The sequence below is a fragment of the Panthera tigris genome, chromosome E3, assembly GCF_018350195.1.
Source record: "Panthera tigris isolate Pti1 chromosome E3, P.tigris_Pti1_mat1.1, whole genome shotgun sequence".
Classification (NCBI taxonomy): domain Eukaryota; kingdom Metazoa; phylum Chordata; class Mammalia; order Carnivora; family Felidae; genus Panthera; species Panthera tigris.
Window position 1 is genome coordinate 29,717,603 of NC_056675.1, and position 24,279 is coordinate 29,741,881.

At 43.5% G+C, this 24,279-nt stretch overlaps 2 protein-coding genes across 13 annotated transcripts in view; one reads left to right on the forward strand and one right to left on the reverse strand.

Moving 5' to 3' along the window:
• MRTFB (myocardin related transcription factor B) overlaps positions 1-24,279 on the reverse strand; it is a 214,451-nt gene that overhangs the window by 154,534 nt on the left and 35,638 nt on the right. The window lies entirely within an intron of this gene.
• LOC122234682 lies at positions 66-15,376 on the forward strand. 11 transcript variants are annotated; one of them, XR_006212585.1, is made up of 9 exons: positions 66-875; positions 2,054-2,259; positions 4,538-4,682; positions 5,099-5,162; positions 5,541-5,608; positions 6,002-6,146; positions 9,268-9,538; positions 10,011-10,142; positions 12,066-12,269. XR_006212585.1 is itself a non-coding variant. In XM_042972023.1 (4 exons), exons 1-4 carry the CDS (start codon positions 7,123-7,125, stop codon positions 12,226-12,228), a joined length of 618 nt encoding a protein of 205 aa, XP_042827957.1. In that variant the 5' UTR covers positions 7,084-7,122; the 3' UTR covers positions 12,229-12,269. The 11 variants fall into 11 exon arrangements, 1 of the variants encoding a protein (XP_042827957.1); XR_006212586.1 differs by lacking the exon at positions 2,054-2,259; XR_006212583.1 differs by lacking the exons at positions 2,054-2,259; positions 4,538-4,682 and having other exon boundaries at positions 5,541-5,792.

The following is a 24,279-nucleotide window of genomic DNA, read 5'->3' on the forward strand; positions in this document are numbered from 1 at the left end:
TGACTGTGTCACCCAGGGAACAATGTGTGGAGACATGTTTGGTTGTCACAATGCAGCAGGACAGGAGGTGTGCTACTGCCATCTAGCATGTAGGGTCCGGGGATGCGGCTAAGCATTCTATGATGACTCTTGCAGCGACAGTCTCCCACAGCCAAATGTCAGCAATGCCAAGGCAGGAAAACCTGGGGAGATGTTTAGAACCATGTAGAAGTTGACTGCTAAAGCAGGGCAAATGTCAGGGGTCAAAAGCCAGAAGCCAAGGAAGTCAAATGTCAGAGGCGTAGGAGAGTGGTAAACACCAGGTCATTGGATAAGCAAAGAAACAACGTCAAGAGTGCTGAGGTTGAGGAACTTGCTCTGGACAATGAGCAACGTAATCACACCATAATGCCAGAAGAGAATAAAATGCCGTCCAAATACAAGGTGCAGCATCTAATCTAGAATCAGGGGTGCAAAGGTGCCCTCGGAAGTGACATCTAATTAAAAACCTGAAAACCAGATGAGTTCGAAAGGGATGTGAAGACGAAGGCAGGGTAAAGGGGCCATTCCAGACAGAAGGCACAGCCGGCGGGCAAGCGGGACTACGGAACGGAGGAACACATCTGTACGGCGGAAAGTGGGAGGGGCTCCGGGGCTGGAGAGGCGGCCGCCCTATCATAACGGGCTTGTGTGATGGCTTAAGAAACACAGACGTTATCTTTAAGGCAGTAAGAAGCCACCGAAAGAATTTACACAGAGGAGTGACACGAACAAGCTTGTTTTAGGACAAAGGACTGCTAAGAAACTGAGTGGGAGGGAGCTCCTGACATCCAGACGACGGTCGTGGCCTAACGCTGCCCCTTGGAACGCAGGGGAGGCATTCAAGAGACGCTCAGGTATTAAGCACCACTCCAGTTCTCTGCCGAGTAATTCCAAGCCCCCCAGACTCCAAAACCTTAAAGTTTTTACATAATTCATCTGTGGCCCAGCCTAACCAGAATTATGTGGCAGCAAACCCAGAACCTGAACTTACTTGAGGCTATTAATAGCACATTTATCCTATTTAATGTGAATATTTCAAGACAGAAGGACAAATGCTTGATTATGGGGTGACGTCCCAGACCTCACTGGGTAGCATATTAACTTTTTAAGATTCAAAGAAGTCCATATTCCAAAAATGCAGCTGGGCCCCAGGGTTTACGATAAGGGATCGTGGACTTACACAAGGTGCTAAGTAAACCGTTGTCAAACTCCAGTGAACTGGGCAAAGCAGTTTTCTGGATGATTATTTGTGCAGAATATTTTTCTAAGTCACTATCCTTACTATCAACAGCATGACACTTCCAGATACCACATATATACATACCACATGATTTATTTTATGTAACTTTCCCTTAAAAACCTAGAAATTTGGCATGCGATCCTAACAGACACAGCAGCAGGATATGGGGAAAGAACTAAAATTATTTCACCAAAATTTATCTGTTGACTTCATCATTCTCCATCCTCCCCAGGACCGCCACACAGAAGGCAGAGTAGGTACACTCAGTCACAGTGAACCAGACCTTCACCTTAGTAGAATAATTCCAAGTAAAGCCAGTTAGGAGTTGCAAGAGCCTGAGGTCACCTCCCAATCACCGCCAGCACAGCCACAAACACATCAGTGACTGGATACTTTCTCGGCAGAGGAGACCTGGCCCTTTGTACTTGTGCCAGGTGGTCACTGGGCACAGCGGCAGTGGCGAGGAGGGCGGGCCTGGGTCACGCTCTCATTCGTTCCCTCCTTCCCTCCCCACGTATCTGTGTCCCAGGCACCGTGTATTCTAGGTGCTCAGCATCTAACACTTCGTGAGACAGACGTGGTCCCTCAGAGGTTATGAATTTTACCAGGGCACAAGGAGATGACACATGTAATTACAACCAGGTGTAAGAAGTTAGGATGGGAAAGCATAATGATGACAATATGCAGCAGAGGGACCCAACGAAGTCGGCAGGGAAGACTCTAGAAAGACCTCTTTGAGAAAGTGATACTGAAACGGAGACCTAATGTATAGTTACAAATTTTTATCTGAAGGTACTAGAAAGAGAGGAAGGAGTTGAACTGAAGTAAACCAGACGACAGGAGAAAACAGTGGTTGAAAACTAAGGGTGGGAGGGGAAGCCAGAGGAGGCCTGAGCCAGCAGAAACATGGAGGAACACAGCCTCCAGTGCGGGCTGGACACGAGCTATCGTCTATTCATCCTCCTGGAAATGGGACGACGCTTGCTCATGTTCTGAAGGTACTTTGCACTTAAAAAAAAAACACCAAACAAATGTGGGAAGTGTTTTTAAAATACTCAAACACTTATTTTATGCTTATGTGAGTGAGGGGAAGACGACCCTTCAAATGTAATAAAGTACACCTAAAATGCACTTCAAGTGGACTAAATAAATAGTTGTGTACTGAAACACTGAGAACACTGAGAGCGAGTCTGAATGGTAAATTAGGTCAGCAGTATGCTGCCAACCTTGTAAAGCACTATGGTCTCTGGCAGAGTATAAGAAAATCATAAATTTACCAGAAACATAACTGAGATATTCGGATGTCAATGGAGATGACTTGGGCACATTAAAGTTTCCAACCACAAATATACCCGTGTAAAGCATACTCTGTATTTTGAACCTACGACAGCCGGAAAAGCAAACGCTAGTGTTCTACCCCAACGACCCCAAGGAACCAGCCATTCACTGCCACCATGTTTATTCAGAGGCCCTTGTCATCCCACGCCAGAGTAGCAGACTTTTAAAAACTAGTGTTAGTTGGGCGCCTGGGTGGCTCAGTCGGTTAAACATCCAACTTCAGCTCAGGTCATGACCGCACGGTTTGTGAGTTCGAGCTCCACGTCGGGCTCTGTGTTGACAGCTCGGAGCCTGGAGCCTGCTTCGGATTCTGTGTCTCCCTCTTTCTCTCCCCCTCCCCCACTCACACTCTGTCTCTCAAAAATGAATAAAAGTTAAAAAAAAAATTTTTTTTTAAAGAACTAGCGTTAGCCATTTTAGTTCTATCTGTGTAATACTTTTTATCCTGTATTTCAAGAGACCTTCTAAACCAAAAGAGCTCTCAGCTAACTCAGTACACCCAGGAGAATCTGGGGGAAATGAAGGCTGCTGCATGGGGAGGCAACGCCTCACAACCTCACAGGTGTTACTTAGTTTCTCTGTGAATAGGCTTTTCTTTCTTTCTTTCTGTCTTTTGTTAACTCCTCTCCTCCTCAGCCTTTGCTAGAGTCCCGTACTGACCACGCAGCCCCTCCTGAAGGCCTCAGCGACTGGGCCTCGTGTGTACTCTCCTCCCTGCATAAGCCCTTGCCGTCGGCTGGAGAAGTTGGCCTTCCCTCTCGCTTTCCAGGGTCCCCGAAATTCAGCTTCCTCGACAACGGGAACCTTCCCATCCTCTCCAACCCCCCACGAAACAATCCCATGCCAGGCTCACCCTAGAACCCGAACTCTGCGACGACACTGTCTCCTCGTTCTTGATGTCCCTTGTACCTCTTTGTTCAGCCCACCTGCACTCCCTCCCTCTCGCCCTCCATCAGTTCTACCTTCAACTAATATTCACCAAATACTTGCCTTTTGCCAAGTTCTGTTCTGGGTATGGGGGGAACACAGCACTTAAAAATTAAGACATAATAACTCACAAATACACAAATAAGGAAATAAAATGTATACCGTCAAAGAGTGATAAGTACTGCAGAGACAAACAGAAAGGCAGAGAATGGGGATGTTAGTACTTGGCAAGAGAAGCCCCATTTCAGAGAGGGTGGCCAGAAAATCCCTGGGAGGAAGACACCTGAATAACCCTAACCCTGAAGGAGGTGAGGGATCAAGCTGCAAATAATACTCGTGGGGGCGCCTGGGTGGATCAGTTAGTTATGTGTCTCTTTTTTTTTTTTTTTTAATTTTTTTTGATGTTTATTTTTTTTTAATTTTTTTCAATGTTTTTTATTTATTTTTGAGACAGACAGAGACAGAGCATGAACGGGGGAGGGGCAGAGAGAGAGGGAGACAGAGAATCAGAAGCAGGCTCCAGGCTCTGAGCCATCAGCCCAGAGCCCGATGCGGGGCTCGAACTCACGGACCACGAGATCGTGACCTGAGCCGAAGTCGGACGCTTAACCGACTGAGCCACCCAGGCGCCCCTTGATGTTTATTTTTGAGAGACACACACATTGTGTGAGCAGGGGAGGGGCAGAGAGCCAGGGAGACACAGAATCGGAAGCAGGCTCCAGGCTCTGAGCTGTCAGCACAGAGCCCGACGCGGGGCTCCAACTCGCAAACTGGGAGATCGTGACCTCAGCCAAAGTCGGATGCTTCACCGCATAGGCGCCTCCATGAATCTGACTCTTTTTTTAGGCTCAGGCCATGATCTCACGGTTCGTGCCTGTTTGGGATTCTCTCTCTCCCTCTCTTTCTGCCACTCCCCTGTGCTTGCTCTCGCTCAAAATAAATAAACTAATTTAAAAAACAATGAGTACCCGGAGTACGACGGGGACAGAAACAGTCACACTTCTGCTACAGACTGACCCCTCTGGCTGCTGCGTGAAGCACAGGCTGCAGTGGAGAGAGAAACCCTGGCTCGCTCTCAACTTGCTTCTCCTGAAGCCCCATCAGGGTACTTCTCCGCCCCACAGCCCTCGAGCTACCGGACTTGGAGAGGGGGCAGGTATCATCCCTGCTATCCACCATCACTCCCCCACCTCCCCGGAGGCCCCTGGCTTCGAATGTCCTGTCATCAGACCTCCCCCACTCCTGTGGCTGCTATCCAACACCCCTCACCCCCATGACCACCTGCCAAACCAAGAATACTCCTCGGTCATCACTGTCACGCACCTACCCTCTGACCACCACCTCCTAGATTTCCAGCTCACTTTCGTCCATAACCTGGATCCGACAATCCATTCACCCTCCCGGGGCGTCCACGCCACTGATCCTACCACCCTTTTACTGTCCGTCATTCCTTGATATGGTCACTTCCCTCTTCCACTTAACAGCCAGTCCCTTCAACTGCACTGCTGCTTTGTGCCTGCTTGGCAGATGGTCTATGACGATTATATTAAATCCCACTCTGCCCCTGCCCAGGGAACAGCTGATGGCGTGGAAGGAAGTCCAAAGACTTCAAGAGCAGAGGACAGCTCTTGAGTAGGTGAGAGGGGCTGGGATCCAGCACAGAAGGGGCGCCGCAGACGGGGCCTGTGGGGGGTGGGGGAGGGAAAGCTGAGCGCGGGGCACAGGTTCTGCTGGGCGGCAGCGTTTGGCAGAAGCTGCCTTCTGGTTGCTTCTACGTTCCCAGTGGGCGGGAGCCAGGCCATGCAGTGAGAGTGAGGGAACGACAGTGGAGGGAGGATGGAGGAAAGGAGAGAGCAGCAGAGCAGGCCAGCGAATGACCGTGCACGGCCCGTCTTGGGTTACCCAGCCCTCCTCTGCCCTCACTCCTCTCTGCCAGCCTGGAACCGGGCAGGGGCGGTGGAGGGGAGACGGCCGCTTCACCGATACCAGTATTTAACTCCGCTCCCCCATGCAGATCCCTAAGGCCAAGCACTGCTGGACACAGTCCGAAAACAGAGAGGATTCTGTCCCCGACGCCCGCAGGTTAGTTCATTTCAGGTGGACTCCCAACGCTCCTCAGTAAACCCTTTACTCACCGCTGCTTAATGCCAACGCCAGAGCCCGCAGCACGTGAGGATCCCTGCTTTCTTTAGGCTCCCGGCAACACCCCTTCACCCTGAGCAGCTGAACGTGGCTTCCGTTTTATCGAGGGCAAAGGTCACTTGATGTGAGTGAGCTTCTTCACAACTTCCTTTCTCTGGGGCTCAAACCCCCTGCGTGTTTAACATCGACTGTCCTTTCCTCTTGGCTCACAAACGCTCTTCCCTTTGTTGTCCGGCCAACCCCACCTCTCTCGCTACTTCTTTCGGCCCCAACCTACAGAGCTTTATTCAGTCATCCTACCCTTCCTGCCTCTTGAATTTGTTACATGCACAGGTTATGAAGAGAAAAAGGTATTCCAGATAAAAGAACCAAAATCAACAAATGACACGAGCGGACGGAATATGGAAGATGCGCGAAAACAGCTATAAACTGGTCTCACTACACAGCAGGGTGTGCTGGAGAGTGACAGAAAACAAAGGTAGATGGGGAGGGTGGGACAGGATCACAGTGCAGGCTGATCATTTCTGAACAGGGAAACACTCCTGATGGAAACAGTGTTTAAGGGAGATGAGACTCCGCACAGGATGGGATGGGAAAGAAGGGACTCGCACTGAAAACAGGAACAGGATGAGGGGGTTGGGGGCAGGGAGGGTGGAAGGCAAGAGGGTGAGGCCATCATCCTGACAAGTATACTGAGAGTCTGGTCAAATGCAGAGGCGGTGAGAAGGAAGAAAAGACAAAAGGCATTTCCCTTTGGGGCGCCTGGGTGGTTCAGTCACTTAAGCGTCTGACTCTTGGTTTTGGCTCCAGTGATGATCTCACAGGTTCGTGGGTTCGAGCCCTTACATGGGGCTCTGCACTGACAACAACGAGTGGACTTGGGATTCCCTCTCTCTCTCTCTCTCTCTCTCAATAAATAAATAAACTTAAAAAAAAAAAAAAAAGGCATTTCCCAGGAAGAAGTGGACAGCACCTGGTGACTGACAGCACACCGTGGACACAGGGCAGCCCGAGTCCCCTGAGAGAGGGGTACGAGCGCTTGGGGATGGAAGGAACGGTGCTCCACTGGTGACCTCGTTAAGGTCACTGCACTCAGAGGCCGGACGGGGCCAGGGCCTCTGAGACCATGTGATTCAGCCCCCTCACTTTACACATGAGGAAGCAGAGCCTAAAAAAGCGCAATGATTTGTCCAAAGCCTCCAAACAAGTTGCCAAGGGCTGGAACTGGAGCCCTGACCCCTGCCTCCGTCTACTCCACCTTGCTGCCTCCCCTAAAAACAATGCTGTGCTTCCGATTTGCCCTCTGAAACCCCTGGGGGCCCCACCACTGCTGATGCAATTCGCCCGATGGAAGCGGCCGCCTGTGGCCTCCGCACTTACCTGATCCAGGAGAGTCAGCTCCTGACCATCAGGCGGACAGCTGCTGGGCTGACTCTACCAGGACGTTCCTGAAGATGAGCCTGCCTTGCCCTTGCATGGCTTGCCCAGCTGAGACTGTGTCACGTCTTTGGACGGTTTTGAAGTTTCTACCAAGTACCAAGGTGAGAGAGTAAACACGACATAACCCTACTCCAGGGATCATTAACGTGATTTGGAAACTAAAGGGCAAACTACTGACCCTTATTGTTTCCTTCTTCCCCTCCTGTTCCTACTCGGTGACAGAAGTTCGGATACCGTTCGCCCCTTCTGTGTCGGCAATCTTAAACCTTGTGTATGCTTTCCTGGCAAAGACTGCAGTGGTGCTTGGTATTCTTCACAGTGTCAGCTCACAGACCTCCGCTGATAACAAAAAGTCATCCATAATATTACTAGCAAGGCTTCTACGTTTTCTTTTTCCCAGACGATGTTGATTAGTAACACAGAAGTTTCTAGGTAATTTCCCGGTGAACTTTGAGCCTCGACAGAGGTTAACATGAGTATAGCTTCCAGTGTCTTATGGAAAACAAGCACAATTATTTACACTAAATAAATACGGACAACTTACTTGTCTCATTTCCTCTGTCAGTGTCAAAAAAAAGACTTCAACAAGCTAACACAGACTTCAGGAAGCCATTCATATTGAAAGAGATATTTAGAGCAGACTATCCTGAACTACTTGAACTTATTAACAGCTACCTGAATGAAGTCAGTAGATAATCCGGAATAATTTTATCACAGAGGAATTTAGTATTATTTTTTTTCTCTTCTTGCTATTTCAAAGAGCTGCAATGACAAAAAAATTTTTTTGAAGAAAAAAATATAAAATCTGCCAAATCCTTCCTTGGAAAATACTGACAATTCTGTTTTCAAAGAACAGTTTTCAAAGACCAGCCCCCACAGAAAAGACAGTAATGCGATTAAAAGGTACACAATTTAGGTACTGAACTTGACCCCTCAGTTTGTTTTCTTCCACCTTTATTTCCTCATACTATCCACTCTGAAATTTATTATTTTTTACCACATGCTGTGGGTACCTCAAAAGCTTATACTGAACCTCTGTTTGCTTAGCAGCCTCAAGATTCTCCTTTGTGACTAAGTGTTCAGTTTATTTTCACACACGTAAACTAAGCCCTTGAACTTGGGGTGAGGAAAAGCATTGGGCTCAAAGTTTGGAAAGGAAGGAACTACACAACAGCTTCCTTTAGAACAGCCTGCATTTTCAGCTTCCTGTATGAAAATAATATTGTATTTTTATAGTAATTGCTAAGAAACAATGAAGAAATTATAATCAAGCCTTTGTATAGTTAAGCCTCAAATCCCTTAAAGAGCAAACAATTTCTTCCAGTAATTTAGATATTTAAATCAAGCAAAGAACAAGAAAAGAGATGAATAAATAGAAATGTGGTACAAATCTTAAAGTGAATTATACAATTTTCGGATTACTATAAGGAGCTCACATTTTCTTTCACTGAATGACAGGCATTAAGACTTTCAGCTTTAAAAATCCCAAATATCAAGCTATTGCATTTAGTAGAGACGACGGGGGAAAGGTTTTCTTTGTCAGTGCAGGGGATGCGACCGTTGTTGTGAAACTGTTTTGATTCAAACACATAAACACACACGCGCGCACGCGCACACACACATTTATTATTAAACACAGCTTTTCAGACTCTAAGTGAAGCAGAGATAATTGAGTATTCTGTTTAAAAATAGAATTCAAATGCCCCCGGAACCTGGGATCCGAGGGGAGGGAGAAGGCGCCTCCTCGGGGCCGGCTCTCGAGGGCCTCTGTGCCACAGCACAGCCACAGGCCCGGCAGGCGGCTTCCACGGCCATCCCTCACACACGGGTTTCAACAGCTAACACGTGCACCGCCAGAAAGCAGCTTCTGCTGTTTGTCACTCTGGGTTCTCTGCGCGCATAATTCAGTATGTTACTACCATGCATTTAGAAGTTTCCTACCAAGGGTCGTTAAACGAACGGAAGCTCATAATGAAATCCAGCCTCTTGTTCTCCCCGTATTCTTGCCTGCATGCTGGCGCTTCGTCTTACTCACGCATTCGAGATTCAAGTGTGGGAGAGAACGTCATTCCCCTGGGCCACTCAGGAAAGAGCAACACAGATGTAGAAAGCTCTAGAACAATTTCCTGGATGTTATTTAACCTGCCCTGATCCCACAGCATCCAGCAGCCGACCTAGCAGCTGGTTCACAAATCCACGGCCCCGCAGAAGCATACGGCCCCTGTCTAGGAGACCAAAGCCAGGCGGACAGCAGCCCGACTCACAGTAAGCTCCAACACGGCCAGCGCCACAGTCCACTGCTACGGCCCAAACTCCGCCAAGGAGAGGGGTGCCTGGAGGAGAAGCCGTGGTGGCCAACGTCTGGAACGAGCGCTCAGGGTTCCCTGTCCCTACCTGGCATCAGACACCTGGAAAAGACGACGGAGGAAGGTGCGCCTTCACAGTTCCCAATAACCCTTACCGTGTCCTCTCCCTGGAGCACCCTGTGCCATACTGCCCCCGACCCTTCTGCACCCTCCTGGCCGGTGACCGCCACCCCACATGCACCTTATTCACTGGTTCACTCTAGCTTTTCATGCGCCCACGAGGGTCTCAGGTCAGCGGGGTGAGGAAGGTCATCTGCTCGTCTCTGTGTTTATCCCTGGTTTCCAGCACAGTAATTGGCACGGGGCAGTCCTTCAGTATTTGTTACTGAACTTTTTGTTGGCGAGTTGTCAGAGACCGAAATGAAGTCTATTTTCTAGTACGTTCACCTCCTAGCCCCGCCCCCAACCATGCCTACCTCCTACTCTATGCCTGGTGCTTATTCCTCATATCTGAGGAAAACTACTATCGGGGAAGGATATAATAAATCCCTTCAACGTGAAAGGAAAAAGACAGATATGTGGTTGACCTCTCCTAGTGACCCTACAAAACGATGGCATGTCAATCACCTAGATGTGAATGGAAGAGACTCCCGGTGGCAGCCCGGAGGCATACCGCGGGCAACTGCTTCCCTCCTACACACAGCCAGACCACTGCATGAAGTTTTCAGGTTCGTTTTTTCCCTGCGTCTTCGGCCCCGCTGGCTCTGTCTGCCATCTCTGTCCCTGGTGCCCTAGACCCACCTGAAAACACGACACAACTTTAAATAACATACTGAACAAATGCATGACAGCCATACAGTACCTTTCACTTCCTATCTGTCCCTTTACATTCTCGGCAAAGGCGGGAGCTGCCTGAGGGCAGGAGCCACGTGTACTTCTCTACACTGGGTCCTAGCCAATGCTGAGCACACAGTAGGCATGCAACAGGGAGTTACACACAAGATTTGCAATCCAGCAAGCATGGGAAATGTTTTACAGACTACTCTCACTGTTACAAAAGCATCCAAAATAACCAGAAATCTGGAATGAGCAATGATAATATTGATGCCGTTAAAAAAGCAACGCACGTTTCCTTACAAGCTTTACTAAATGTCAGACTCTGAGCTACGCCCTTCACAAGACAGTCTCTCATTTAATCCTCATGACGTTTGGAGATGTCCAACACCTCAGTTACACTGTGAACTGGGGCAGTCGGCAGACTGACTGCAGAGAACATTCAAATGGCTCATGAAATCAAATATTTAGCATCCCCCAAATATTTCCTAACGGTATGGCTAAGAAGATGTAAAGCGATTTAAAAGAACTGCTTTAAAATACCTTTTCATCTCTGAGCCCAAACCCATGCAGTTTCCTTTGTGGGCACACCACCTCTGTCCCACCCTCCCTGTCGGTCAGACAAATCTCGCACACCCTGAAAGTCCGCTCAAGCATCGCCCAGCTCCTGCAGTGCTCCCATGGCACCTCGCACATGTCCACATTCTACCAGCGGCCCTGATCTGGTCCCTGTGTCTGATTATTTCCCCAGGAGAATCTGAGCTCCTGGCGGCAGAGAACCTTGTCTTTCCATCTGGGTACCCAGGTCTCTAGCACAGCATCTACCACACAAGTGCACGGTCACTGTTTGTCTTCGAAATAGTTGTTAAGAGTAGCTTTACGATTTTTAGTTTGCAATGCCTATCTCTCACAGAAGATCTGTATCAAGATCAACATCATAACTTTCAACTCAATAATTTAAATCTGTCTCCATAGCAACTCGGCAAAGTGCTTCTTACAATACTGAGAAAGGCAGGCTCTAACTTCAGGTTCAACGCACTGAAATACTTCACAATCATTTGCTTTTGTTCTTAGCAGGAAGAGACAGAATGACAGCATTTAACTCTCTGTAACTTCTAAGAACACTCTAACTTCACCATTAACAATAAATCAAAACTTTTTTTTTTTCTAACGTAACTAGACTGTCATCTCCATTAATAAAGAGACAGCATCTTATTACTTCCCAAATTGAAAGTATCTGTAAGAGAACAATACATCTAATGAGGGCCATAGCTGTATTTCAGACTCTGACAGACCAAAAGATATAAATTGTGACACTCTATTTTTAAAGTAAACATCACTTCTTTCTGACAGTTGACCTCTTATAAAAGATGTCATGGACAATTCTAGAAGAGATTAGAGGAGAGACTTCTATGGGCGAATGTAAAACATGGCCCAAATTAGGCAAGGGGGTGGCATAAAACAACTCAAGACCTCTATCAGTTCAGTAATTTTAACTCAAAGGCAAGGTAAAACGAATTCGACTTTTCATCTTTCATTATAATGGCTGCGTGCTTTCTGAAAGTTTGCTGATTTCCAGGATATTAAATTTCAAGTTCTGGGCATTTGTTCACTTTTTTTTTCCCCCCCTTAATACTTGGTTGGTTCCCTTCCTTCCTTCCAGACGCTCCCTCCACCCCTAAGTATTAGACCTCTAAAAACGACTGGTGGTACCCTGACGGCCCTAAGTTCTTGTAAGGGTAACAAAGCAGAAATGTAAATATACCTCACGGATAGGCTAACTCTACTAACTATACACTCCTATTTCTTTACTACAGATGCCAAAGAAACATAGATGATGACCACACATCCTACCTGGAAAAGCTATCTAGGGAAGGGGAGTTATTAAACCCTAACGGAAAAGATCTCATCCGAAATTTAGTATCTTTCAAAGCTTACGTTGAAAAGCCCGTCCTTCTCAAATTTTACTCCCGGAAATAATGGTATATTAACAGAAACAATACTCATTTTTTGGTTTTGGTTTTTTATGACAAATAGGATGCTCCGCTTTATGTGTGAAAGTTCAACAATTTAGATAATGAAGGCCTCCGATAATGCAGAGACTCACTGATACGCTCAAAAGGCAAGATTCAGCTGCAGGAATACACGAACAGAAATTCACTGCGCCGTCCTGGTGAGTGCAGAATACACAGACATCAATCCACTGCAGGAGCCTCATGTATCATGTTTACTCATGAGTGTTTCTGCTGCTTTTGAGCAGCATCCGAGGAACATGAATTTCCGCAGTAACTTAGGAGACCAGGTCACCTGGCTTCTAGAAGTCTCTATCAGAAACTCTAAAAAATGGGGAGAAGAATGAGAAAATAAACCTGGCCCACACATTCAAACAATTTGTCCTTTTATAGGTCCCTCCCACCTGAATAAGTAATGTTCAGTCTTTTGGGCTGAACTATGGTTCAGGACCTCACACCTCAACATTCTCCATGCTACATACCACGTCAGAGTTCACTTGTAATTTGTGCCTGTAAGTTGTTTTTTTTTTTTTATTCTGGCTCAAGAGCACCCTTTGAAAAGAAATGGTCATCCATTCATCAGGTAGACTATGTATGAATACGTAACATCATCAGGTAATTTTGTTATTTTTTTTTTTCCAGTAGCACATCGTAGTCTCTGTGCCTCAGCATCCAGAAACCAGGCAGAACTTGGCCCACAGGGAGGTTCAGTACCACATGACTGACTCAGCACAGCTTTAATTCTGTGTAGTACCCTACAGTACAGAAAGACGAAGCAGGGGCCAGTCGCCTCTTTAAAAGTGCTCCTTCAGTTCCAATAATTTCAATTTCAGCACGTAATTTGCTGTGGCTCTGCTAGACTGGCTTTGTGAAGGCATTAAAAGCGGACTGTGTTTGTAGCCAACTGGCCTGTGTACCTAATGTAAAAGGGTAGCTACATCACAGTGACATCCCATTCTGATTGCAGCAGTGAAAATGGGACTCCATGGAGGTATCCCAGGGATCCAAACAAGTCCGTGGACCTAATAAGCACAAGGTAATACCACAAAGGCTGTCAATAACACTAAGAAAACACCTCAGCTCATTCTCCTCGCTCAAATGTTCCCGGAGTGGAAAAAGAAGAGGAAGACGAAGAGGGAAAGATTCAAAGAGAGAGATGAGAGAAGAGAAGGGAATATGAATACATGTATTAGATAAATAGTATATCCTTACTCTCTGAACATTATGCATCAAACTCAATGTTTCCTATATAATGCCATCTCCCTGAGCACTTTTTTTTTTAATGTTTATTAATTTTTGAGAGAGAGAGAGCAAGCAGGGGAGGGGTAGAGAGAGAGGGAGATACAGAACTCAAAGCAGGCTCCAGGGTTAGTGCTGTCAGCACAGAGCCTGACACGAGGCTTGAACTCACGAACTGAGATTAATGATGTGAGCTGAAGACAGAGGCTTAACCCACTGAGCCACCCAGGTGCCCTTCCCTGAGCACCTTTTAAGTCAGGAGTTCTGCTGGGTGCTGGGAAACAGAGATAAATAAGACCAATTCCCTGCCTTTAAGGTTTGTTAGGAAGACAGACAAGAAACCATACAGTCACAACATAGTGTGGTAAGGAACATTAGATGAGAGCAAGGTGTTATGGGAAAAGAGAGGGGGTCTTTAACACAACTGGGCAGGAGGATTGGCAAAGAAGCTAAATCTTAAGAGAATAGATAAGGAAAGGATAGGAAGGTGGGGAAGGAGGGCAGGGGCATTCCAGCAAAGAGAGGGATATGCAAATGATCCCTCTACTCCAATACTCTTTATCACCCGATAATCTCCACCTCACTATCTTCCTTTAACCTGAAGAAAGCTAACGCCTCCACACAGAGGAAAATGGACATTCCGGAGTAGTATCACGAGAGGGAAAATTGCACACATGCATGCTGTGGGAATGTTTTATAAACCAGAAAACTTGTAATGACAAGAAGCAACACTTGTTTTTGCACATATTGTTTGTTGGACACCTTGTTACAAAGTTTGAGACCAAACAGAAGTGCTAACAGGTTTAAAAAAAAATTTTTTTTTAGTGTTTATTTATTTTTGAGGGAGGGGGGAGGGAGGGAAGGAGGGGGGGAGGGAGAGAGAGAGAGCGTATGCATGCTCGCGCGCACACACACACACACACACACACACACACACACACACACACGAGTGGGGGAGGGGCAGAGAGAGAGGGACACACAGAATCCAAAGCAGGCTCCAGGCTCTGAGCTGTCAGCACAGAGCCCGACACAGGGCTTGAACCCACGAGCCATGAGATCATGACCCGAGCTAAAGTCGGACACTTAACCCCTGAGCCACCAAGTTTTACCAGGTTTTAAAGCAATTATAAATGTATGAAAATCAGGTGCATTTGTTTAATTAGAAAAAAATATATATAACCTAAAAACAGATGAAGTGGATGAGGTTGGAATCACTCTGGAAAACAAAAACTCTGAGATTCTTATGTCCATGTGACTCTTAATTATTTCCTCGAGTCCTTGAGAAAGGAAAAACGGTTCCCTTGTCAAATAGTTTTAAACATTTACTAAGTGCTAACTCATATATTTTCTCGTTTAAACCACAACCAGAGGAAAAGTGTCTTCAGGCTACGGTCCCAGTTACAGAGTATAAAGTAGGGAGGCAGGATTAGAATCCAGTTTTTCTGACTCAAAGTCTGGGCACCCTTACAAACTAGACACTTAATCCCGCTTAATCTCATCGCTGTTTTCTCCTCTAAAAAACTAATTTTGAGAAACAAACTGTTAAAGGAATAGCTTGCTCTTTCAACCATCAATTATTTTAAAATGCTCAGGTTCACAGTGCCCACCCTCTCCTTGTAAGAGAAACTAAAATAATGCACATAATAACTCTCTGCCCTCATGGCCATTTGAAAATAACTCCATTTCTTTCTCTTCTGTTTCTTCCCTATAGTTGACCACCAGCCATGCTACTGCTGCCCCAGCAAACAGCTATTACATATTTTTCAAGATCCTAAATACAGTACCTTCATTCAGATTCAACCTTATATGGACACTGAGAAGATATTATTACAATATGCTGGCTTCACTCCATTTATAAAATAATTATACAATTAAGCTTTTTAATGATAAAAATTCTTAAATTCTGTTTAAAGTTTTTTATTTTATTTAAAGTTATAATGTGTTAAAGAAGAGAAATACTCCTCAATGAGACTAAGTTTGCGGCGAGGTATTCATATCTTTATAACAATGCCCCCACTTCCTGCCGCCAGATTTTCCTCCTATTCAACAGTAATCTTGTCAGCAACACCTGCCGTTACTGTTACAGCTCGTTACCATGACCACTGCCAACAGTCTTAATAGAAACAAAAAGCAGGTTTGTCAATTAAACCCAAGGGAACATTTGCTATACGCAGACTTCTCCTAGAATATTCTAACTCATTTTTCTTTTTTTTTTTTTATTTTTTATTTTTTTTAAATTTTTTTTTCAACGTTTTTTATTTATTTTTGGGACAGAGAGAGACAGAGCATGAACGGGGGAGGGGCAGAGAGAGAGGGAGACACAGAATCGGAAACAGGCTCCAGGCTCCGAGCCATCAGCACAGAGCCTGACGCGGGGTTCGAACTCACGGACCGCGAGATCGTGACCTGGCTTAAGTCGGATGCTTAACCGACTGCGCCACCCAGGCGCCCCTCTAACTCATTTTTCTGAATAAAGCAACCAAGGAGGAGGTCTGCAACCAATGCAAAATAAATTTTAGGAACTACTACTTTGGATTTGATGTCATCAATTTTATTTTTTCTTAATTTTTTTTTAATGTTTATTTATTTTTGAGACAGAGGCAGAGAGCATGAATAAGGGAGGGTCAGAGAGAGATGGAGACACAGAATCTGAAGCAGGCTCCAGGCTATGAGCCGTCAGCACAGAGCCAGACGTGGGGCTCAAACTCATGGAGCGTGATATCATGGCCTGAGCCGAAGTCGGACGCTTAACCGAATGAGCTACCCAGGCGCCCTGATGTCATAAATTTTATCTTAGACTTCAACAAAGTAAGATGACTAAGTCATCAAATTCTCCAAAAAGGCCCTCTTATCCCACTCTTTACAGGCTAAATCTCTTTGCACTCTTACTTGCCTGTGTCATAGCATTTACAACCCTGTAAGATAACAGATACAAGGCTCTGCATATTCACTGTTGACTCTCTTAACTTCTCAGAGCCTCGGTATCTTCACTGTCTTGGGGAGGAAAGTTTAAAGGAAGACCTTAATGGAACCATACTGTATAAAATTAGAAAAATTTAACAAAAGAAAAACTAATTAAAGTTACAAACACACACAGAGTAAGCAGAAGAAAGGAAATAATGAAGATCAGAGCAGAAAATCAATGAAATTTTCAAAAAAGAAAAATGAAGGAAACCAAAAGTTGGTTCTTTGAGAGGGTGGAAAAAAAAAATTGAGAAACTTCCAGCTGAACAGCTCAGGAAAAGAGAAGATACACATCGCCAGTATTAGTTCAAGAGAGGTGACATCACCATACAGTTCCCATACACATGAAGACGATAATAAGGCACTATTATGAAAAACTTTATGGCAGTAAATTCAACAGTGCACGTGAAATGAAGTCTGTGAAAAATACAAAGTACCAAAACCCACTCAAAAAGACATAAATACCTGGAATAGCCACAGATCTATTTTAAAAAACTGATTTTGTACTTTAAAATCTTCCCTCAAAGAAAAGTCTGGATCTAGATGGCCTTATTGGTGAATTCTAACAATTAAGGAAAAAACAGTACCAACTCTACACAAATTCTTTCTGAAAAATGAACAGGAGGAAATACTTCCCAACTTCTTTTATGAGACCAGCATCAACTTGGCACTAAAGCCAGACAAACACATCACAAGAAGCTATTACATCCCTCATGAACACACATGTAAAAATTCTAAACAAAATCTTAGCAAATCAAATTCAACAATACAAAGGAAGGATAATATATCATGACCAAGTGGGGTTTATCCCAAGAATGTAAGGCTGGTTTACTGTTCGAAATATACTCAACATAATTTACCGTATTAGCAAACTAATAAATTAAAACCATGTGATCATCCCAATAAAGCCAGGAAAGTATCTAACAAAACCCAAAAACCATTCCTGATTTAAAAAAACAAAAAACAAAAAACAAAACTTAGCAAACTTAGAAGAGAATTTCTTCAACCTGATAAAGGGAATCCACAAAAAATTACCGCTAACATCACACTTGATGGTGAAAGACTGAATGACTGCTGAGACAAGGATGTCCGCTCTCACCTCTTCTATCTAATATTATACTAGAGGTTCCGATTAGTGCAGTAAGACAAGAAAAAGAAACAACAGGCATCCATACTAGAAAAGAAAAAATGAAACTGTCTTCATTCAAATACGACATTCTTTATGTGAAAAAAGCCAATGGACTTCACAAAAAAGCCAGAATAAGTGAGTTTAACAAAGCTGCAGGATGTAAGATTTATACACAAAACTGAATTCATATACAAAACTGTATTTCTATCCTAGTAATGAACAATTTTATGTTGAAATTTTTAAGACCACCACTTACAATAAATAACGCCACAAATATGAGATACTTAGGGATAAAACTTGACAAAAGATGTGCAAGCTCTGTACTTTAAAATGTTGCTGAGAAAAATTAAAGACCTAAACAAACAGAGAGAAATAACATGTTCATAGGTTGGAAGACCCGGTATTGTTAAGAAGTCAATTGTCTTCAAACTGATAATACAGATTCAATATAATCCCAAACAAAACCTCAGCAGGCTGTTTTGTATAAACTGGTAAGCTGATTCCAAACTTCATATGCATATGCAAAAAATCTGAATAGTCAAAACAACTCTGAGGAAAAGTTGGAGGAATGACAATACCAAATTTCAAGACTTATTATAAAGCCACAGTAATACAGTGTGAGACTAGCGTAAAGGGAGAGAAATAGATCAATGGAACAGAGGGTCTCAAATGGATACGACACTTATGGACAACCAACCGATTTTGGAAAAGGTGCAAAGGCAATTCAGGAAAGACAGTGGTCAGTTCAACAAACGGTGCTAGACCAACGAGACATCCACACGCAGACAGCATGAACTCTGATCTGCACCTTGCACCACATGCAAAAATTAAGTCAAAATGGATCAGATATCTAAATGTAAAATCTAAAACTATAAGACACCTACAAGAAAATGCAGGAGATAATCTTGATGACCTAGGGTTAGGTAAAGATTTTTTAAATAGGATACCAAAAGCATAACCCATAAAAGAACAAAGTGATAAACTGAACTTCACAAAAACCAAAAACATCTGCTCTTTCAAAGGCATTGTTAACAGAATTAAAAGACAAGCCAGACTGAAAGAAAATATTAACAGATGATATATCTGAAAAAGAATCCATACCCAGAATATAAGAAGAACTCTCAAAACTCAATAATAAGAAAACATACAATCCAATAAATGAGTAAAAGATTTAGCATTTCACAGAAAAATGGCAAATAAGCACCGGAGAATATGCTCAACGCATTAGTCATCTGGAAAATGCAAATTAAAAGCACAATAAGAAACCACGACATGCTTATGAGAATGGCTAAAATTAAAAAGACTGACCACACCAACTACTGACAGAGATGTGGAGCAAATGGAACTGCCATGCAATGTTGGCAAGGAATGTCAAAGGACACAACAACATGAAAAATAATTTGGCAGTTCTTAAGAAGTTAAACATATACCTACCATATGATCCAGCCACCCCACGGCTAGGTACATGCCTAAGGGGAAAGAAAGCGTATGTCCATACAAAGACTTGCATATAAAATGTTCAGATAGGTTTTATTTGTAATAGCCAGAAATTGGCAAGACCCAAATGGCCATCGACAGTGAAGAGATACATAAATTGCAGAGTATCTGTATCCCTCAGCGATAAAAAAGGCATAAACTACCGATACACTCAACAATATGAACAAATCTCAGCACGATTATGCTGAGTGAAAGAAGACATCCTATGAAAAATCCACTTCTATAAAAGCCCACGATAGGCAAACTAATCTATAGTGACAGAAAGCAGATCAGTGGTTGCCTGGAGACAGGGGCGAAAAGGTGTGAGGGTAGAGTTCCAAAGGGATACAAAGATACTTTTGTAGTTACGGACATTCCCATTATCCTCATTGTGACGATGGTTTCAAAGATGCAAACGTGTCAGGAGTGATGGCACTGTACCCTTTAAACCTGTGCCATTTATTTGTGTCAATTATGCCTCCATAAAGATGGGGGGAAAGTAACTGCCTAAACTTTATAATATCCATTTTGAATTGTCCTTTTTTCATCGGCATACTAAACCTCTTTCACTGTAGCAAAGCAACTGATTTAACTGCTTTCCTTTGACCTTTCCTCTATATAAACAGCACTGTAAAAGCAAATTACTATTGGATGGAAAAGTGAACCAACTGGTCTCCCTGGATTGCACAGTGGTCTGTTTACTGGCTTCAAATGAAGCCTGAATGTTTAGCTCAACTACCAGTACAGAATGTTGCTCACTTAATAGTGAAAATATTATAACCACGAGCCACCCTAGAGCAATTCATGAATTCAAATTGGCATTTACTGCACATGTACTCTGTCCGGCATCGTTTTAAGTGCTGGATTTCAAGCAGAATGGTCAGTACCAAATTACAAACCCATTCTGTACCTACCCTGGAAATGCTCGGTAAGTCAATGCATTTAAATAACACAACTAAAGAAAATCGACAGAAACAGGCTGATCCTTCTAACACAAAGTTAAGATAATAAATGCTAGTGGTAAGATTATTAAAGAGTTGTACACTGACAGTTTAGAATTCCAGATAAAGGTATCTCTTGAAACCTAAGTGAATTCAGGACAAATATGCACAAAGTACTCTCACACATAGCTGGAAGAGCAGAGCCAGTCAGCTAGAAGAGGTCGTGCCAGCTTGGAAATAAAAGAGATGCGAAAAACTTAGGGAGACAGAGACAGAGGAAGACAAATACCATACGATTTCACTTACATGCAGAATCTAAAAACAAACGAACAAAACAGCCTCTTAAATACAGAGAACTGGTGCTTGCCAGGGAGGAGGGAGGTAGGGGATGGTGAAATAGGGGCAAGGGATTAAGAGAGACAAGCTTCCAGTCGTAAAATAAGTCACGGAGATAAAAAGTACAGCATAGGGAATATGGCCAATAATACTGTATGATGACACACGGTGACTGCACTTCTCTGGTGAGCCCCGAGTAATGCAGTGAATTGTTCAATCAGTGGGCTGTGCCCCTGAAGCTAATACAACACTGTATGTCAATTATTCCTCAATAATAATAAAACTTCGGTAAACAGATCCAAAGTGATTTAAACTAAAATCATAACTAGAAACCTTTAAGTAAATTCTCTAACTGCTCATATCAAAGACAGCAAACACACTATACCATAGTGTATACTCTGCAGTCAATTATAGAGAATTCTAAGCTAGCTGCACCAACGATGGTAATGACAGCTGACAGAAGATGTGAACTCATTTACTCATCACAAATAAAACTCAATGGGTCCACATCTCCTGCCACAAATACAGGATATTTTACAGCTTATCAAGGCTATCCATGTGAAAACCTTTTACTCTCTTTTTCCCCCCTGCAGTGGTACTTCTCTTTCAAGCTTTTTCTATAAAAGGATCCAATCAACTCATGCAAGGGCCATGAAATCAACGAATATCCCTTGTTAGGGATAATTGTTGATGACATTATGCTTCACCTTCCCTTAGAAACTGTTATTCCTTTCCCAAAATTTTCAGGTTGCCTCTGAACTGTCATGTTTTTATTCTCAAAGGAACAATTTTACTAAATGATAAGCTTTTAGTGAATTTTGACTGACATAATGATTCCTTGTCACATGTCCTAAACACATCATACCCAGATTTATATCCACATTAAACACTGCTAATCTCCCAAACACTCCGTTATCATAGCATTCCAGACCAGGTTCTGCGAGCACAGTTTGTAAATAATCTCATTCCCACAGAGAAGCAGTAACCATTAAAACAAAAGATGAAAAAACAAACCAGTATTTGGTCATTTCACCTTCTGGTTTTTGTTTTTCAGGATTTTAAGCACAAAATGGCTCCATTTTAGGTAAAATTGTAAGAAGCACCCAAAAGCAGCCACATTCAAGTGCTGGTCAGTAACAACAGGTCCCCATCAAGGGCTCTTCCAGTACCTAGATACCTACTTTCGGTAAAATGTGGAAGTGACACCTGTTGACCAAATGTGTGTTTCTGCAGGACAGCTCCACTGTCAACGGCTGCACTATTATCACATTTCCTCTTGGAGGAACATGTCCCATCATGCCCCATCTCCACGCACCCTCACAACAGTGCTCGGCTGGCGCACTTTCAGCGAGGTGCAGGGTGAGGAACCTTAAGTGCTTGCTCCATGTCACAGAGCTAATTCCTAATACTACCAGCTCGAAGGTCTTTCCCCCTTGAGGAGCAAGTCTCCCAAGCGAGGCTCCCAGCAGGACCACACTTGCCTGAGAATGCGGACTCCTACCCATCAAGCCGTATTGGACTGGACGGCCTAACAAGGAAAAGAAACTTCGCTGCGAATGGGCGAGGTGCACGTGCCGGTTTGTCTTCCACGCTTTGGCTCTCGTTACCCTTGGCTCCATAATCTTGCAAAGTCAGGCAGGTCTCTTTCGTCAGAAGACAAGACTGTTGTACCCCGATGGACCAGCCCCACTAGGAGTGTGATTACTGCTCCTGACGACGTGTAACGTGGTGTTAAATATTCACAACAATCCTGATTTCAAATCCTATTGGTGTTTATCATGCGAGCAAGTGATACAGTATAACGTTATAACAAATAAGACGCATAAATGAGTAATTCATCCCTCCTTCCTCCTAGGATTCAACATTTCATTAATGACAGCACGGAACAGTGGTTTCAAATGGTGATCCTGGAGTGCCTGTGAGGCACTCGTCCAGCCTTCCACAGCCCTCTGAAAATAACCTATTTTATCATCGGGGTTTCATGGATAATACATTCATAAAAGAAGTCTACAAAACATATACTCCCACCCTTACAGAATTTCTGTTTACGATTTTGCTACCTTTGAGATGTTGAGTAAAACTTACTTAAGTTCAGACTTCACTGACACAGGAGCAAGAGCTGACTGAATAGCTTCTGCATTACGATTCAGTAGAGAAAATAATAAGCAAGACTTCTCTACTTAAACGACAGAAGCTACAGCTGAAGCACATTAGAAAAGTCTATTTACATACACAATACATATAAATTACTTAGAATCACTTCACAGATTGTTTACAACTGCGAGGCACCTTATCAGCCTAAACCCTACACCCATCTACTGAGAAGTCCATTTCAATTGTTTTACATCTTCCATAACTCAAATTTGTCCCCTAGTTACACTGAATCTAGGTAGAGACAAGACATTTGCACCCCCCCCCCGCCCCCATTATTTAATGCTACCTGTTGAATTATATTTACCAGTGATCAGAAAAGCCAAAATTAAAAGAGTGGAAATCCTGTGTCTGGGAAAGTGATGTTGTCATTTTAGGGGATGCAGTAGAGGAGTGAGCCTCACAAGCCCAGAGACAACGGCATGAGGGATGCAGGCCTCTCTCTGCAGGGTCTCCTGTTTGCCACTGTCCGTAAGAGCTGCTTACTCTCTGCTGGACATCTAGGCTGTGAGCTTTTCTATTCTGAATGATGCTACCTTCGAAGAATTCATTAGTAAAGAAGGAAGCTAACTACCTCATAAAGAATAAAATCATTTCAGAATACAGAATAAGCTGTACTATATCAGATGCATTTTAACCATTTTTTTTCTCCAGGAGGTGATAAGGGGTGCCTCCAGAAATCAACATTCTTTCATTTCGGCTCTATAAACTGATTTCAAAAGGGTTATACAATTTGCAGGGATCTATGGTCTCAATACAGAGATTTTTTTCCATGTAATTAATAACTTTTGATGCAGTTAATAACTTATGCAGGAAATTAAACCTATAATATTGATCTCATTATCATTAAAATCCAAAACATTTCTTTCCCAGCCTTTGAACAGTTTTGGTAAAATTCAAAATACATGAATTCTTAGCATATTAGGTATTTGTTGAAACTCTTATGTGAAATAATAAGCATCAATCTATAAGCCAAAAGAAAATCATCTGAGTTATATTATGTATATATACACATAAACATACATATATATACATATATACATACACATATTTGTGTGTTTGTATATATATATATGTGTGTATATATGTGTGTGTGTATATATGCATATTTATATGCATATATGCGTATGCATATATATATACACACACATACATATATATACATACACACACACACACACACACACACACATATATGTATATATGCACACTACAGTAATTTTAAAAACCGAGATGCTATAAGCTACTCAATGTGAGCTCTTAGAGAGAAATACTCTATTAAATTACAACTTTGCTTAAAAGACACTGGCCTGGAGTGCCTGGGTGGCTAAGCCAGTTAAGCATCTGACTCCTGATTTCGGCTCAGGTCACGATCTCACAGTTCACAGGATCAAGCCCTGTGCTGGGCTCTGCGCTCACAGCACAGAGCCTGCTTGGGATTCTCTCTCTCTCCCTCTCTCTCTGCCCCTCCCCTGCTCACTCTCTCTCTCTTTCTCAAATAAGCTTTAAAAAAAAAAAAAAAAAAAGAGAGACACTGGCGTGCATTCGTTGTATGGTGAATTTAGTCAAAGTTCTTTAATGAAAAATTAAGTAAGTAAAAATGCTCCTCTCTCTACTGAGGCGGGTGTGGGGAAGAGGAATCTAGAAAATAAAGATACTTAAAAATATATGCAACTTACTATAGTATCTTCTCATATGGCAGGGTGATAAGAGGGTGTTCAGCCTACAAAAGTAATACAATGTATTTATGCCTTAAAATAAAACAAACCACCTCTCCCAAGTG